Raw genomic sequence first — 18,714 nt, 5'->3', positions numbered from 1 at the left:
TATACCGCCCTAAGCCCGAAGGCTCTCTGGGCGGTGTACAAAAAGATAAAAACAAGCAATGTATAAATACAATAAATACAATAAATCAAAAAACAAAACAAACAAATAATAAAGAAACCAAACAACATCCAAAATACAAAATAATAATGAAAATGCTATTAAAACACACTTTAAAATGCCTGGGAGTATAAAAAGGTTTTCACCTGGTGCCGAAAAGATAGTAGCGTCGGCGCCAGGCGCACATCATCGGGGAGGCTGTTCCACAGTTCGGGGGCCACCACGGAAAAGGCCCTGGTTCTAGTCATCACCCTCCGAGCTTCTCGATGGGATGGTACTCGGAGGAGGGCCTTAGATGTTGAGCGCAGTGTCCGGGTAGGTTCATATTGGGAGAGGCGTTCCACCAGGTATTGTGGTCCCATGCCGTGTAGGGCTTTATAGGTCAAAACCAGCACTTTGAATCTAGCCCGGAAACAAATAGGAAGCCAGTGCAGACGGGCCAGAACAGGTGTTATATGAGCGGACCTTCTGGTCCGCGTCAGCAGTCTGGCTGCTGCATTCTGGACTAGCTGTAGTTTCCGAACAGTCTTCAAGGGCAGCCCAACGTAGAGCGCATTGCAGTAGTCCAGTCTAGAAGTTACCGCTTTTCTTCCCACAAGGAGCCCACTTCAGGTACAGGGTTGGCGTCGAGGGTCAGCTTGGTTGGGCATCTGCTGAAAGCCTACTGAAGAGAGTCCGCTGGACTTGTTGCAATGAGTAGGTTAACTCACTGAGGGAGGGGGCCCCTATGGAGGTTGTCTTCCCTGAGACCTGTCCAAAACCTGGAGCTGATGCTGTTGAGGTATCAGCCCTTCAAGAGCAAAAGGGCAGAAGGAGTCTCAGTGAATGCTAAGGCTTGCTTATGGTAAAAACTTGCATAATTGCTCATCAGTTTGTTTGTAACTGTATGGGGAGAGTACATGGGAAGAATTTTTCTCTCGTCATAATACAACAGTTTATCAAATGAAGTTTATTTGTAGTGGGATCAGGGTAGACGAAAGAAAGTCCCTCTTCACACAACACATACTTAAGTAATGGAATTTGCTGCCTTAAAATGTGTTGATGGCCACGCTTAAGTAGCTTTAAAAAGTCTTAAAATTCATGGAGCTTTTTTTCTAAATGGCACTCCTGTGTAGAGAGTGAGTATCTAGTTGTTGGGGAAAGAGAACAGACTGACAAAGAACATCATCCCTAATCTTATGTGTGCTCAAACTATACTGCAATATTTGAGTTTTGTTTTATATAATGTTTTGTTTATACCTTTGTTAACCCTATAATTTCTTATCAATAAAACCGTATATATATTGTGTGTGTGTATGTTTGTTTAAAAAGGAGAACTGTCATAGGAAGCAATTCCATCAGCACTGCAAAGGGACGTTTATAAATAAACTTCTATGAATTCTTTATGAATTCTTCATGAATCCCAGATTTCCTTTCTTCAGATGGATGCTGGTGCTCTTTAGGAAGCAGGCACTGCTAGGACTCCTAATGAGGAGCCATCTTTGGAGAGCTCCAGACTTCATTCTTAGCCATCTGTTGTTGTTCTCCATGATGATGATGCCAGCTATAAATAAGTATTTAGGTGTTTGCTTGCCAACCTTTTTATTTCCGTTATGTATTTCTTAAACAGTTGGTAACTGCTTTACTCATACTTCTGCTCTACAATTATCCTCTACTTGTTTACTTGGAAGTAAATCCTACACTGTTCAATAGGACTAACTCTCAGGTAAAGGTGCATAAGGATTTGTCCTTAAGCATTTAACTTCTTCACCTTCATACCATCCAGATATACAGTTCAATCTTAAGAGATGCTGCTGATTTTACAGTCATATTTCATGAGAAGGAGCTTGGCCTCAGTTGGTAAAATATTTCTTCTTCCTCTTTTACAGATTGGTATAATAGAAAATCTCAGTCATTTAAGTGACCTCAAAGTGTTGAATCTTGCCCGGAATTGCTTAACATACATCGAAAACCTCAGTGGACTGGATTCATTGACAGAACTTAATCTTCGATATAATCAAATCAGATTTATGGTAAGTGATTGAACTGAATCAATTTGTTCTAAAAATACTATACTATACTTTGACTGAACTGCATTGTAACTGGAGCTTCAAAACTAATCGTTAAGTTTCTTGTGTGGCTTTGCTGTAGTATCACATTGTTTAACATATTATTGACATGCGTAATTTTCAGTTTAAGCAAGAGCCTATAAATATGTTTTGTAAAATACCTATCTGCAAAGTGATGTGCCTAAGGGATATTTGAATTGATGATACCTCTTGCTCTAATTGGCTGAATTGCCCTAAGCCTTAGAGTCAAAGGTCATGGAAGGGTGGGCAGGCAGAAGGGTTCCTGGCGTCACTGGCTGAGCTGTTTTGTCTTTAGGGAGGGAACAGTGAAGAGGAAGGATCTGGGCAAAAAAGGGTAGGAGAAGCAGAGGTCTGAGAAGTCCACAGGGCAAGGAAAAGAACAGGTCTTAAGAAAGGAAGACTGGAGAAGAGCCTGGCTTAGAGGAATGAGTCGGGGTGCAGGGAAAGGTCAGAGAGAGTGGGAAGAGGTACACATCACCAAGGGTCTGCAGCAGGGTTAGAGAGATGGATCCCCCTGGAGGGCTGGATACCTTATAACACCTCAACTCTTGGCAGACCAAATTTGACAAGAGGGTGGCACTGCCCGTCTGTCATTCACTTGACATTACAGTGACATTGTGTGACTCAATCCCCCCTCCCCCGGTGTGGTGTGCGACACATTGAAGCCCCAACCATCAGCTGATGGTTGGGACTTAGAAGCAGTGCACAGCACTCTCTGCAAGCACCAACAATCAGCTGATTGCAGATAGGTAAGGGCTGTTTTATTGCTGATATTTGTAAGCAACTCTGCTTTGGGAGCCTTTTTGTTCTGAGGAGTGGGTTAAAAATGCTTTAAATGAATAAAAAAAGCTAGAGAGAAGCTGTTGCCAGACTGTATTTGAGCATACTAGCCAGGCTGTACCACCACTTGCCCCCATGCTAGGCACAAATGGCAGACCCTGCCAAGAGGGAACCAGCCCTTGTGACTGAATGAGGTTGGTAGATTAGACTGTGCCACTTCAGCCTGCAGGTAAGGAGTGGGTTTTTTGTATGCAAAAGCTCTGCAAAAAGCTCCTTTTAAGTAGAAAACTAGCACATATGGGGGGGGGAAAGATTTGTCCAATCCACTCTTTCCTGTGATACCTAATTGCAGGGAGTGTGTTTTCTCCACACACAAGGGTATGTTAAGCTGGTCATAAGAACTTTGTAACACTGAGTTTGTCTATTTTTGTCTTCCCTCTTTACTCTTTTCCTTTTATGTCCTAGCTTTTTAGATTGTGAGCTTGAAGGCAAGACATTTTTAAAAAAAAATTATTTGTAAGACACACTGGGAGTTTCTCCAGCTAAAGAGTGAGGGTATAAATTAAAATAAAATAAGAAAGGATGACTGGAGAAGAGCCTGGCTCAGAGGAATGAGCGCTGGGGGTGGGGGATGGAGCGGAGGCTGACCAGTCGGAATGGATGGTATCAAATCAATCACTTCAGAACTATACCAGCTCATTCTGCTGCATGTGTAGACTAGGTCATATGGTGATTCTAAGAGAATTTAGTTTGTGATGCTAATTTCATGCAGAGATCTGTGACAAGAGACTGCCTGGTGGGTCCATGTGTGGATGACTACATGTGGCTGTTAGGGTTCTTTCCCAGGTAGCCAGTTGTGCAGCTTTAACAGAGCTGTATTTTTCCCAGTTGTGAAGTCATTTATGTACATCTGTGTATTTACACATGCATTTGTGTGAAAAGAGTGATGAGGCTACTTTATTTTAATACTTTGGCTATTGGAGCTGGCTTGGGAGAGAAATGGATGAAATGGTATCATTTTTTCACTTCCCCCCCCTTTTCTTTTTTAACCTTTTGAGTATTTTCTACACCAACCTTCATCAACCTCAATTTCCATAAGCGCCAGCCAGGTGTAGTCCAAAATATCTGGAGGGCACCAGCTAAGGCTATTCTACACAAAGGCAAGAAACTGCCGCAGTCTGGTCAGCCTCTGGCTTCACGAACATGATCTCTCTGAAAGTAAATGGATGAGACAGAAATCCATTTCTTTCTCAAAGCAGGTAACTTCCCCCCCCCAATCTGTTGGGTAGTATCTGTGCAACATGAGCCTTTATTATTCCATGTGAATTCATTCAAAAAATCTCCATCTCCTTCTTGCTCCCATACCCACAGTTGTGAAGTTTGGTTGAAATCCCCACTTTGCCTATAGACCTGCATTGAAAAGATAGGAAGAGTCTACCTATTGCTACGTTAGCCACCTTGACAGTGTGCATAGAATGACTGTTAAAGCAGCAACTAATCCTTGTTATCTTGAGCGTAGACCGCATGTAGTGTTGAGAGTGCATTGCGATTCTGTCATGTCATGTGGGCAGATGGTTTATGGAAGGTCTGGATCTCTGAAGTCTTGCCAGAAGTTAAGGAAACCCCAGAGTAAGTCAAAATGTCTGCACGACAGAGCGCATCTTGCCTTTCACAGTGGGTGGAGATTAGCCTACAGTGGTATGGGTGAGAAACCTCATGGATTGGCCCATAACATGTGGCCTATATGTTTGTCCATCCAGCTCCTGAAAGCCAAGAGAGACCCCTGACGCTCTGCATCTTTGGTAGGTTTGTATCCGCTAATTGCTAACTGGAGAACTTTCATGGGCAGGAAAGTGGCCACACCCATTGACTAATCAGTTTGTGTGTGGGCAATGGAAAAATAAATTAAGTAATTAATCTATCTCAAGTCGTGAAAGACTTCATTGGCATTGCTAAATGATCCACCTTCCCTGTGTTCCCCAAAGGTTATCAAAGCTAGCAACTGGGTGTTGCAAACTTTTAATAATTTTGTGAGATGTCTTTATAACGTGGCTCCAGATTGTTAACCTACTTGGGGAACCAGGGAAATGCCTGAAGAGTGCAGATCCACTTCTTAAGAGTCTGTCAGTTGCAGTACCGTTACTGCCGGTTGGATGGCTACATGCATGAGTTAGCACTTTGAGGCTTTAGAGAACAGCATGGCTACAGAATCGGATTTTATTTTGCGCATCGTTTGATTGCAGCACACTTTCCCCAGCAGCTGAAATGCTGAGGTAGCACCTTGGCTCCTTTCTGACAAGCCTGCTCAAAGAGGCTGCTTCACCTCTCTCTCTCTCTCTCTCTCGCTCTCGCTCTCGCTCTCTCGCTCTCGCAGTTGCAAGCAGTCCAGCTTATTTTCCAAGGGGATCTCTCCACTGAAACACTCCCTTCTAACGTGCAGCACATAGGGATGGAGCTGCATGTTCGACAGCAGTCAGCACTGCAGCAAGGTTACAGTAAATTGCAGTAGGCATGTTTTGTCCTCCGGAGTAGTGGAGTGTTCAGAGCATGCTCTCTTCTTCAGATGCTGAACTTGGTATTTTCTCTCTCTCATTCTAGAAAGATGTGGATACTTTGCCCTGCCTCCAACGTCTGTTCCTCAGCTTTAACAATATATCTAGGTAAGCAGAAACTGGGGAGAGGATCTCTTTGCTCACTCTCACTGCCTCATTTACTGTTTCTCTCCTGGTATCCATTTAAAATCTAAATATTTTGCAGATGGATCCATTTGTCTGCCTGCTAAAGAAATGATAAAGTATATGGAGGAGAACAGCCATAAAACCAAAATTTTGCAAAGCCTTTTACTTTTTTTTAAATGCACAGAGAAGAACTGTTCCTCTCCTGTTTTAAAATATGTCCTTACTGTACCTAAGTGGAAGGTCTTGTCATTGATATTGCAGGATCAATATTATCTGAGTCAGTCTGTGACTCACTATAATTCTCATTATTTTTTTTAAAATGGCCTAATGGGGTTTAGATTATACAGCCCATTATATTTGCTCCAGACAGTAACATAAACTGAGATCTCTTTAGCTGAAGTTACCGGCTTCCATTTGTGCAGGTCTTTGAACATCCTTTTTAGATACCTAAGATGCAGCTTGTTCCTTGTTGTGCTTCTTTTGAACCAGTTCATGAGATTGGGGTAACTCACCTTTTACTGTACAAGAGCTAGTTGCATTTGAAAGGGAAATACATTTCATTCTTATTTTCCCCCTTTTATTCTGTATTTATATTTTAGCATGTGTTTTTAAATTGTTTTTTTTTAAAAAGAGTTGAGAGCTTCGGCTATGGGGCAGTATACAAATGTAATAATAATAATAAGAATTTTGGCTGTGGCATTTAATTAAGACTGTTTTCAAAAATAGCATATACTTTTCCCAGATTCCCTTATGCCTTGATCACAGTTGAGTACATCTGAAATCCTTGCTCAGAGGCAATTAAGTGTTACAGCAATGCTTCATTGCAGGATATTCAATCTGGGTTTTCAGCAAACACTCACACATTGGGAGGAGGGTAGGGAGAGGTCTTAATTGCTCTCAGTGGAACTTCCCCATGTGGAGCTACTGCTGCTTGTGTTTTATTGTACTTATATTCTGCAGCAATGGAATGGAGAAGGGAATTAATTGTAATCCATAGGAGACTGTTAGCCTACTATGGTGACAGGAAATAATGCTTGCAGGATACAGTTTAAACAGTGTGGAAGGGTATGTGCCACTTGCTGAATATGACATTTGTGTGTTCAGTACTTATGTATTGGCAACAGCGCTGAAAACCTACATTCAGCATGTAGCCTTCCATAGTTTAGATTTGGAATTATTATTTAGATATGAACACAGCTGTCTATGATGTTAAGCCAGAACACTCCAGCTTAATCTGCCCCGCCCTTTGATGGTTTGGATTGTTTTAGCTTGAATGATGCTTAAAGCTTAACAGGATTTCACTTTTCTTTAAAAAAAGAAAAGAAAAGAAAGTTGGGACCGGCACAGCGGTTGAAAGACTGCAGAGGTTTGTTGCTCTGCCTTTAGGATGTAAAACCTGCATTCGGTGGAAAATTACTTTCTGCTTCAATGTAACCATACATCATACTTCCAGTCTCCCACTATCTCACCAAAAAAGTTCTGCTAGATAACTATGGTAGTTGTGTACTTGAAGAGGGGAGCTTTTTTTTTTTTTTTTTTTAAGGAAAACTGTAATGTCTAGACTAGGGCTGAACTGAAGTGGCCCCATTCTGATTTCACCAACCTGTTCTCAGGCTGTGAAATTGGAGGAGGCCATTTTAATGTGGGGGGGTGAGGAGGATATCACAAACAGTGGTGAATTGTTCACCCCACACTGTTGTTAATGATCACATTCCCTGCTGTTTTTTGGGTGCCATTTTATTAAAAATGTACCTATCAAATGTCAGAGTGAGTGCCAGGCTTTGTGGCCTTGCTCTGAATTCGGCTTCATGATTCCACCTACCCAATGTGATTTGGCTTCAGACGCTATCAATATAGCCAAGTTTGAATGAGGGTGGGAAACATTGCCCTCTTGGACGGCTTTAAAAGAAGATTAGACAAATTCATGGAGGACAGGGCTATCAATGGCTACTAGCCATGATGGCTGTGCTCTGCCCCCCTAGTCAGAGGCAGCATGCTTCTGAAAACCAGTTGCCGGAAGCCTCAGGAGGGGAGAGTGTTCTTGCACTCGGGTCCTGCTTGCGGGCTTCCCCCAGGCACCTGGTTGGCCACTGTGAGAACAGGATGCTGGACTAGATGGGCCACTGGCCTGATCCAGCAGGCTCTTCTTATGTTCTTATGTTCTTATGTTCTTATAGTTGTGCCTTTTTGACATTTCCTGAACAGATGTCATGACTCCAACCCTGAGTAGCAGCTGGAAGTGTGACACAGAGGGGAAGGAACCAGCTGGATGAGGATCACCAATGGCACAACCCCTAGAGGTGCTGAATGTAGGCACTGACACTCAGTTGGGATCCCCAGAGACAGCACCCCGGAGCTGGAACTGGTTCCCTTCATACCAGGGGACTTGTACTCCCCAGTGCAGGCAATGCACAAGGCATGAGCTAAAGGAGAGGTGATGGAGTGCTAGGATCTAGGCCAGAGGAATACCCCTTTAAGGTTCTCCACTCTTCAGGAAGAAGGTGGAGCCTAGAGGAGCTAGTCTGAACTAAGGAGGATAAAACTCCTCTGAGCTCCCCGCTTCCTTGCAGCAAGTCATGTGCATGGAGCTATCCAAGGTTCTGACTCCAGCCTGATGCTACCTGCCTGATTAAACCATTCTCAGTTGACAGTTTTATCCCATAGACTTATGGCCAGGCCAGGACAACAGGCAGCTGTGCAAAGAGGGTTTCATGAAACTTTTCACTCCTGCCTAAAGTACCCTCCTCCAGATTTGAGCCAAAATAAATGTGTTATGGTCCTCTGGATCACACACTTACCTTCTTTCTTCACTCCTGTATATGACTGTCATACTGATACCTACAGATGCTGCCCACCTTGTCCTGTTTTTTTCCACTTCTGAGATCCTTCCATGATTTGGAAAATAAACTCCCTTCCCTGGAAACATTAAATGTGATCCCTGCCATGTGATAACATAAAAGGCAGTATATTCTAAAGCTTGGCTGATTTCAAAAGGAGCCCAGGGTAGAAGATGAGACTTTTAAGATGATGAGCTAGTATCAATCCCATGTTGTTCAGGTCTCTTATTCTGTTTCTTGCTTAAAATAATGGTTAATCCAGCTTGTCAGAATTAATCAATCCTTTATATGCTAGTCAGAAGACCAGTAGTGGCCTGACCTTGTGATAATGGAATGTCTATGCAGCTTGTTTAAAAACCCGATCCTTTGAGCTGGATTCTTGGTAAATTGTGCCAGGAGGGCTGTTTCTGAACATGTTGATTCGATGATGCATTCGTGTCCATGCAACCTTGACATTTTGCTTCAGAAATTATTGCTGTGTTGGAATTGGGCCAGGGTCACCTTTGTGAAATTGATCTTTCTCTCACTGGCATTTGTAAATCTGGCAAATTGAATTGGAGCATATATTGCTTCCTTGTGGCACTCAAGATGGGGAACCCTCAGTGTCTGAAAGAGAAGCCTTGTTATAGGACCTTTATATATTAAGATTTGGCCAGCTGATTTTTGAGATAGCCATGATGTTTATTTAAATCACTCATGTGATTAAATAAAATCTAATGGTTCATTAATATTAAGGTTTTCTTTAAAGTAGGAGCTTAAATTCTCAACACTCTAAAATAAAGATGTAATAAAGAGAGCAAAAAAATCAGCAAAATTTGAATTTTGAAAGAAGCAGCCACAGCTGTTTGGTCCTTTTACTGTAAGGAATGAGGGAAGGAGATATCCAGGTGTGAGGTTGTCCCTTAAATGTCTAAACAATTTGGCCATACACTAGACTCTGTGAACAGATAGAGAAAGCAAACTCAGTAGGTAAAATTAGATCTATCAACAACTGTGACCTTTTTTGCATTAATTCTCTTATCTCCATGGTATTTCATCATGAGATCTGTGTTGTCCCATATATGGGGACTGTGTATGCATAGACCAAGGCATCTTTATTTAAAGTATTTTTATCTCACTCTTCAGCCAGACAAAGGCTCTTGGAAAGGTTTACACATGTGAGCAATAAGTCAGTTTCCAGGCTTACAATCTAAAAGTCATGACACACAAGGAAAAATGATTGGGAGGGAGGAGGAAAAAACCAGAACCAGGCATGATTTCTCAGTTACATAATTCTTGTAATACACAGTTGGAATGGAAAGATTTCAAGGAAAGGGCCCCCCAAATGTTGCTGGTCTGTCAGCAGAGCTGACGGAGAAGCCCTACAGTCCCATCTCTCTCATCCTCTAATAGCCTGATGGAATAGCTACTATAGATGACCTACACAGAACCTGCTAGAGATCTAGACAAGATAAAAATCACCCTCCCCTCCTGTTAGAATTTGGTGCCTTTTGTCTGTTGATGTCCTCCTAGTGGCAGTTGGAGAGTAGACATTTTTTGGGTTGTGGTGCTGTCTCTGGAACTCGCTGCCCAGGGAGGCTCGCCAGGCACCCTTGCTGGAATCTACTTGACACCAGATAAAGACCTCCCACCTCCCCCACATTGCCATTTTAATATTTCAATTGTATTGGTATATTGATGGTTTTGAATATATATATATATATATATATATATATGAACATATATATATATATATAAAATCTATGTTCACTTTCACTTCAGGAATAAGCTGCAATAAACTCAGTGGAACTTACTTCTGGTGATGTGTGTGTGTGTGTGTGTTCCCACCCCCGCTGTCTCCCACAGCCTGCCCTTTCCATTGGCTCAATCGCCCTGCCCCCACCTGCGCTCTCTCCCACTGTCTGCCTCCTCCATCATACTGAGGTGTCAAAGAGCAGAGAGCAACGGATTCCGTTTGTGGTAGATTTCCATCCAGCATCTCCTAACTATCACCGAGCAATCAAGGAAAGCTACCCATTGCTGGCAAACTCTGAACATCTTATCAGAGCCATCAGCAGGCCTCCTGTTATAGCATTTCGCCAACCTCCTAATATGCGCAGACTGTTGGTGAGAGCTGTGCTTAAGCCACTTATCACCAATCCAGGGTCTCACCCTTGTCACTCCAAACGCTGTATCACCTGTGTGTACCTCAGGGAGACAGCCACGTTTACAAGCACTAGGACAGGCAGGACATATTACATCAAACAGAACATCACCTGCAGGTCCTCCAATATAGTTTACATCATCGAGTGCAAAAGACCAGGATGTCATATCCAATACATAGGAAAGACCACAACTGACCTACGCATGCGCTTCAGGAACCACAAGTCGGCAATCTTGACAAAAAAAGTGGAGCAACCAGTTGCAAAGCATTTTAACATCGAGGGTCACAGCCTGTTGGACTTTTCCATTACAGCGATAGAGATGCCAGCAGATCCGGCAGCATTGACCAAAAGGGAGAACTTTTGGATATATTCTCTGGACACATTGGCACCACATGGCCTGAACCTGGAGGACCACCACTACTTAGCTTCTGCAAATGAAGCCCCTCTGAGCATTCCATCCTCAAAGCTCTATAACTGCCACCTTGGTAACAGCATTTGTATGTTAGCAGCTGATGAAGGCGGAAGGTGAAACGTTTTGTGAATATAATAAAAACCTCTGTTTGGTTAATCACAATTACGTTTATATATATCTATATATCTATAGATATATATAGGTAAACTGCCTTGAAAGCTGATATTTAAGGGTGGAAGAGAAGTTCTGTAATAGCTAAATAAAATAAATATATGAAGGTCCGTGAGCAGAGCAAGGTAAAACCTTCCCACAAGGTACTTCACAGCACAATATGTCTACTCAGAAATAAGTTCCACTGTGGTCAGCGGGCTTACTACCAGGTAAATGTGTGCATCAGATTGCATGATATATAGAAATGGGGAATCTTCTCTTCTCCACTAAACTTTCCACAAAACATTTCTGTGATTACCCCTATTCCTTCAGTATTCCCCATTGGGTTTTTTCTGTTTTTTGGATGGATTTTATGTGTAATTTTTCTTCCTATTTTTGATATTCCAGAGGAGTTCACCTGAAAAGTGTAGCTTCCACCTCAGATGGCACAACTGTTCCATCTTTGCTACTGTTTTTATATTTAAAATAGTGTGTTATAATTTTGTTACAGTAGGAATTATTCACTGCTATATGATAGCACTTTTTTTTACATGTCACACACACAGTTAAGCTGAAATGCTCAGAACTTTGAAGCAGTATTTCTTCACACAGTGCTCTCTGTAGGGGAGGTGCAAATGTTTTTATTACTTTAATTACCCACCCCTCACCCTAAGGTCCCAGGGCAGGTCACAACAATTTAAAAGACAGCAAGAAAAACAAATTACAATCACAAGAATAGGGTGGGTCCTAAAAATATCTCTCTCAAATGTCAGACACCAGGGTAAAGAGGTGCGTCTTCAGCACACAATGAGAGCTGTACATTGAAGGTGCCGGATGCATCTCTGTGGGCAACTACTCTGGGCTCCTGTGCCTGGCGCTGGTAACCATGGCCAGCATCCCTGCTGCCTCCTACCCTCCTGGTGAGGCTCCCCACCTCCTCCTTTCCTAGAGAAAGGCAGGGAGGGAGTAGGTGAAGGGCCTGCAATGCTGCAGCTCCTAATACAGTATCAAAAGAGAAAAAAGTAAGCTGGGTGGAGGGACGTCACCACCACTAAAGTAGCTGGAAAACAACAATAAGCAAGCTGGGGGAGGGGCTGCCGCCATCACTATGAAGAGGAGGAGGGATGGCAGGGAGGGGGGCACACTACGATTTGCCCCTGTCTCCACCTCTTGAAATAAAAATTACCACAATAGATTCTTGCTCTTCTGGGGAGGGAGTGCTGGTTTTTCGTTTCAAAACCGCTTCTAGTGTTGGAAGGTCTGGTCAGGAAGTAGTGTGTGCGAGTGAAGATCTAGCAGATGTGTAATATTTTCAACCCTAGCTTTGAAGGTCAAGAGTATTTGTTTATTTTAGATTACTGGTTTATGTCTCTGCAAAATTTAATCTAGTATAACAGAGGATCAAAAAGTGTTTACATCTTACGCAGTTGGGAGAGAGATGCAGACTTGCAGTCTTCTTCTAAAGAGTTAAATGTTGAGAGTTAGCTGTTTCTATATCTGAATATTTTAATCAGTATCACTGAAGACCTTTCCTACTGGTACTATGATTCGGTAAATGTACAGGTCTTGGTTATAAGTAACTAAGGGTACTATCCAGCTGCTATTTATGCTGGGCTGAGGGTTGTTGGATGCTGTGTAGCTGCAGTGGAGGAGGAAGGATGTCAACACCACCAGGCTGTACTGCCAGAAGTCCCCCCCCCCCGGGTGCTGCCGGGGAACTCTGCTGCCTGTCACCCTGCTGCTGTCACCTGGGTGCTGCAGCAGCCCAGCTAGCTCAACCAAGACCGATGCAAGTGGAGCCAGTGTAAGGCCCCCAAAAGGGATGTGTTAGGGCAGAAACAAGGGGAGGGGGACTTTGCCACATCCAGAGTCTGTTTGACTCAGTCCTGCAGCCCTCTGTCTTGGCAGCCTACATGCTGGGAAAAGGAGTGGATGTAGGATTTGCACTTGTAATTGGCTCATGGGAGCAATATGTAATTGAGTTCAGCCCTGAGCTGACATTTTGCATTTGGCTCCACCCCCTGAGATGCTATGCCTGCTGGACCTCCAGGTTCCAGTTTTTTTTTTTTAAATGCAAATCCTTCAAGCCTGAAGTGTGCGCACTCCCCTAAACATGAGGAGACTAGTATATAGGCCGGAAGTGTGTGTGTTATGTGCCTTCAAGTCGATTACGACTTATGGCGACCCTATGAATCAGCGACCTCCAATAGCATTTGTTATAAACCACCCTGTTCAGATCTTGTAAGTTCAGGTCTGTGGCTTCCTTTGTGGAATCAATCTATCTCTTGTTTGGCCTTTCTCTTTTTCTACTGTTTTTCCCAGCATTATTATCTTTTCTAATGAATCATGTCTTCTCATTATGTGTCCAAAGTATGATAACTTCAGTTTCATCATTTTAGCTTCTAGTGATAGTTCTGTTTTAGTTTGTTCTAATTATTTGTCTTTTTTGCTATCCATGGTATCCACAAAGCTCTCCTCCAACACTACATTTCAAATGAGTTTTCTTTCTCTTGTCCACTTTTTTCACTGTCCAACTTTCACATCCATACATAGAGATCGGTCCTGATTGAAGGTTTACTGTTAAATCAGGCATGGGAAACCTTTGGCCCCCCAGCTATTGTTGAATTACAACTCCAATCATCCTATGGCCATTGACCATGCTTGCTGGGGCTGATGGGAGTTGTAATTCAGCAACAACTGAAGGACCAAAGGTTCCTCATGCCTGAGTTGAATCCTCACTGATAGAGAAGTCTCAGATAAGTCTCCCTTTGGCCATTGCCTCGTCCTTCCATTATCAAGCCACTGCCTTTATTTGCACTCATTCACTACTGTCACTTTCTAGGCTCATTTTATTACCTTCAGGGTCCGATTTCATGGGGGAGGGGCTTCTCTCTCTTTTACCATGCTGCACAAATATTGGAAGTGTAATTGGGTATATTTAACATTTCTCAAGGGGGTGGGGTGGGAAAGCATGCTTGCAGGTCCCGGAGGAAGAAGCAGAGAAAACATGTACACTTTTTTTCTTTTTTCTTTTCTTTTTTAAAAAAGAACCAGGACAGTTGTAACAGACAGCACGTTCCCCAGCAGACTCCATTCCCAACTGCCTCTATATTGGTCAATTAGCTGTAAATATTTATTATGGCAGATTGATCAGTAAACAATTTGGTTGAAACCCCAGGACAATGAAAGCCAAAAGTGATATGAAATGCCATAAGACCTGATCTGGATACAGCCTAATTCAAACCTTTGCAGCAGGAAACTCAGTAACCAGCAAACATTATAGAAGAACGCTGAAACATCCCATTAAGTTTGAAACAAAAATAAAACCAGCTATGTGATGAAATCTTGATCAGCTATTGTCAGAATGCTGCTTTATCCATCTGATATGGGGAATAATTATTATTACCAGTTATTTTTAATAGTAGAATAATGTTATTAATGGTTATTTTAAGCTAAGTAGCTGTAGAAATTGATGTTTGTATGTTTGATCAATGATGTTTGTTATTTCCTTTTGCTTTTCATTCAGTTTCGATGACATTCTGTGCCTTGCTGATTCTGCATCCCTTTCAGACATCACCCTAGATGGCAACCCAATAGCGCAAGAGACATGGTACAAGCACACTGTTCTCCATCATATGATGCAGCTTCGACAGCTCGACATGAAGAAAATCACAGTAAGAAAAACCCACTTGGGAAAGAAAACTGGGTTAAACCTTGAAATAAGGAAAATGCTTAGCAATCTCCTCTCATTTGCTTTAATGACAGTCCTATAATGTAGAGGTCAGAATGTTTGCTCAACTAGTCCTGTGTGAAGAAGGTGTATTTGGACTTGTGTTTGGAATTAGGCATCGAGTGGACTGTCTGTGTCTGTATAAGTTTCTCATTCCATAAGATCATTCTCTGAGGCTGTTCTCTGGGTGTCTTCTCTTCCAAAAGTTGGGCTGTGGCAGCTGGAAAGAGCCCCCCCTAGCCTCAAAGTGATAGAATTCCCTTCCCATAAATATTTGCTATTTATTTAATCTATACGCAGAACATATCATACGGAAAGCAGGATTGGACCAAGATGAAGGCATGAAAATTGGAGGGAGAAATATCAATAATTTAAGATATGCAGACGATACCATACTACTAGCAGAAACCAGTAATTATTTGAAACGAATGCTGATGAAAGTTAAAGAGGAAAGCACAAAAGCAGGACTACAGCTGAACGTCAAAAAGACTAAAGTAATGACAACAAGATTTATGCAGCTTTACAGTTGACAATGAGGACCTTGAACTTGTCAAGAATTGGCACAGTCATTAACCAAAATGGAGACAATAGTCAAGAAATCAGAAGAAGGCTAGGACTGGGGAGGGCAGCTGTGGGAGAACTAGAAAAGGTCCTCAAATGTAAAGATGTATCACTGAACACTAAAGTCAGGATCATTCAGACCATGGTATTTCCAATCTCTATGTATGGATGTGGAAGTTGGATAGTGAAAAAAGCGGATAAGAGAAAAATCAACTCATTTGAAATGTGGTGTTGGAGAAGAGCTTTGCGGATACCAAAAACACAAATAATTGGGTATCAGAACAAGTTAAATGAGAACTATCACTAGAAGCTAAAATGATGAAACTGAGGTTATCATACTTTGGACACATAATGAGAAGACATTATTCACTAGAAAGACAATAATGCTGGGAAAAACAGAAGGCATTAGAAAAAGAGGAAGGCCAAACAAGAGATGGATTGATTCCATAAAGGAAGCCACAGACTGAATTTACAAGATCTGAACAGGGTAGTTTATAACAGATGCTATTGGAGGTCGCTGATTCATAGGGTCACCATAAGTCGTAGTCGACTTGGAGGCACATAACAACAACAACAAACATTTGCTGGACACCAACTTCATTGCCTTTTTTAAAAGGAAGCTAAAATGGCTGTTCTCTTCGCTGTTGTTAAGTTTGGATATTATACTTAGCATTTTAGTTTTATGAGTATTTTGATATGCTTGTTGTAAGCCACTGTGAAACAGGAAGATGAGATGTAAATGTTCTAAATGAACACAGTGAGCAGCGCTCCTGGTTGGTTGGTAAGCTGCTTTAGAAAGTGGGTATTCAAAGTGGTTTATAACGCCACCAGAAACCCTCAGGCTCTTTTGGGCAAACCTAAGTAGCGCTCTTTGGATTCCAACCATAGTCACCAGCACTGTTTTAAAAAAACCTGAGGCTGAAAGGCTGACTTATCCCAGGCTGTCCAGTGAGTGTGTGGCTGAACTATCATTTGATCTCATGTCCAGTTACAGAGACACACTGATTCCAGTTGTTCTTTGTAACCCTACATAGCTTGTTTTATTTTATTACATTTATATCCCACTTTTCTTCCATAGAGCTCAGGTGGTATACATCAGAGTTCTCAGGCAGTCTGCCATCCAGACAGTGCCAGAACCAGATGTGTTTAGCTTCAGCCAGGTGGCTTGCGTCTTGTGCTTTCAGAGCGTACTCTGGATCCAAGGGGAGAAGTACAAGAAGTGGAATATCTGTAAATATTCCAGCTATGTCTCTTTAGGGAGGGAGTGTAGGTCAGTGGTGGTACACCTGCTGTGCATCCTGAAAGCTTCCTCTTCATTCTCTGGCTTCCCCAGCTAAAAAGAATCAGATAGCAAGTGATGGGAAGGTCCTCTCTTGGCCTGAGACCCTAAAGAGCTTCTGCTGATCAGCATGGACAGTACTGGGGTAGATGGATAATAATCAGATGGACTGGACTTCCGGGAAGGGTGACTTCGCTTGTGCCTGCTTTTGAGATGGGCTCCCGCCTCAAAAGAAGCTTATTCAGGTATAAATCAGTCAGAACATTTTTTTTTTGACTGATGAAATTTCTCCCGGGCAGGGAGAAACATAGAGATCAACCTCAAAAGCCTGTTTTTGTTGGGAGGACTGGATTTCATTAATTTATGAGAAAAGGTCCAGCCAGCAATGCCGGACGGACTTCCGAACAAGCTCTATCTGATTAATGCGATACGTTTATCTTTTCTTCAAAGAGAAAACGGAGTAACAGGCAAGCACCCTTCTTTCTATTATTTTTTTTTTACTTGGTTTAAATTGTTGCAGCAAAAAGAGATTTGTCAAATGAATCAGCTTTAAAGAGCTTCTGGGTGAGCTATAACTCTTCTCTGTTATTCACGAAATTAACAGCTTATCTCTGTTTCTATTGCAAAAAGCTGTCCTGGAAGTGCATTCTAAAGATATAAAGAGAAGAGGGATTTCTATTCCGAGGAACATTATATTGTCTGGGACTATTCTCTTTTTGGTCTATTTTATTTTGACGAATCTGCTTCTTCACGACGCCACAAACTGTTTTGATGCTGGGAGCTAAATTTGTTTTGTGTTCTTGAACATAGAGAGATAAGGCAGGCTGCTCTGTTTATACTGTGATGTCATCAAGCCTGGAATATTAACCCAATTGTTGCTGAAATAAGAAGTGGTTCTTCTTTATTTTTGTTTTGTTTTGTTTTCGTGGTTTTAAAAATGGCAATCAAGAAAGTGGCTGAGAATCTGGAAGTAATTATGTTTCAGAAAATAATGGATGAGATTGAGATAACGAAACAAACCCTGCGACAGGGCAGTAAGGAGCTGAAAATTGAACTGAGCAAAATGACGCAGGAGCTTAAAGAAATAGGGGATCCTGTGAGAGAGGAGAATGAGATCAGAGATGAGAAAAGAAAAAATAAAGGGAAGATACAAGCCCTGGAGATTGGAACAAATGTGGAATTGGAAAAAGATCTGGAGTTTATGGATATTAGAAATAAAATCTACTGTTTGGAATTTAACGTTATCTCTGAAGAAATTAATGAAGATATTAGAGATAAAGTTATCAATGGCTTGGATAATCTTCTGGACTGGAATGACGTGATGGAGCTTGATATAGAGAAAATCTATGGAATTAACTGCAGCCATGTGACAGTGGAAAAACTCTCAAGAGATGAGCCAGTGCATTTTGTAAAAAAGAAGAACAGAGATATGACTTTACAACAATATTTCAGCAACTTATTCAGAATTGATGGCAAGAAAATATTTGGGATAGAGGAAATTCCCATCAGACTCTTATTATATGACTATGGCTATGACAGCAAGATTATTATGGAATACTGATAATGGAAGATTGGACACTGAAATTACTGGACTTAACAGGACTATTGAAGATGGAAGATGGAATTAATATGGATAATGGAATAATGGCTATTGAAATGATTGGACCTAACAGATTTTGATGAGATGGATTAATCGATATGTTTATTTGGACTATGGTTATGACAATAAGATTATTATTATTATTAACGAGATGGATTAATCGACATGTTTATTTGGAGAAAAATTGATAGATATATTTCTTAAAGAATTGAAACCTCTCTTTGACTTTTTGTGGAAAGAATAAAGTAATGTTTATGAGATTTGATGATTAATTAAGATAACTACTGGAGGAAAGTGATTTTATAATATAATTTAAGAGACAGGATTGTTATATATTGTAGACCTACAACTGATTTGATCTGCGACAAATGGGAAGTCAACATTTTATTTTTTTGTTTAATCATTTTTGTTTTGTTT

At 41.6% G+C, this 18,714-nt stretch overlaps 1 protein-coding gene across 3 annotated transcripts in view; it reads left to right on the top strand.

The window, feature by feature from the left end:
• LRRC49 (leucine rich repeat containing 49) overlaps positions 1–18,714 on the top strand; it is a 99,590-nt gene that overhangs the window by 41,668 nt on the left and 39,208 nt on the right. For all 3 annotated transcript variants that reach the window (XM_061595644.1, XM_061595643.1, XM_061595641.1), the window contains 3 exons: positions 1,926–2,069; positions 5,505–5,566; positions 14,654–14,801. In XM_061595644.1, coding sequence (XP_061451628.1) covers positions 1,926–2,069; positions 5,505–5,566; positions 14,654–14,801 — 354 coding nt within the window. The remainder of the gene's footprint in view (positions 1–1,925; positions 2,070–5,504; positions 5,567–14,653; positions 14,802–18,714) is intronic.

The sequence above is a fragment of the Rhineura floridana genome, chromosome 14 (genome assembly GCF_030035675.1).
Source record: "Rhineura floridana isolate rRhiFlo1 chromosome 14, rRhiFlo1.hap2, whole genome shotgun sequence".
NCBI lineage: Eukaryota > Metazoa > Chordata > Lepidosauria > Squamata > Rhineuridae > Rhineura > Rhineura floridana.
This window is presented reverse-complemented; position numbering and strand designations above follow the sequence as displayed.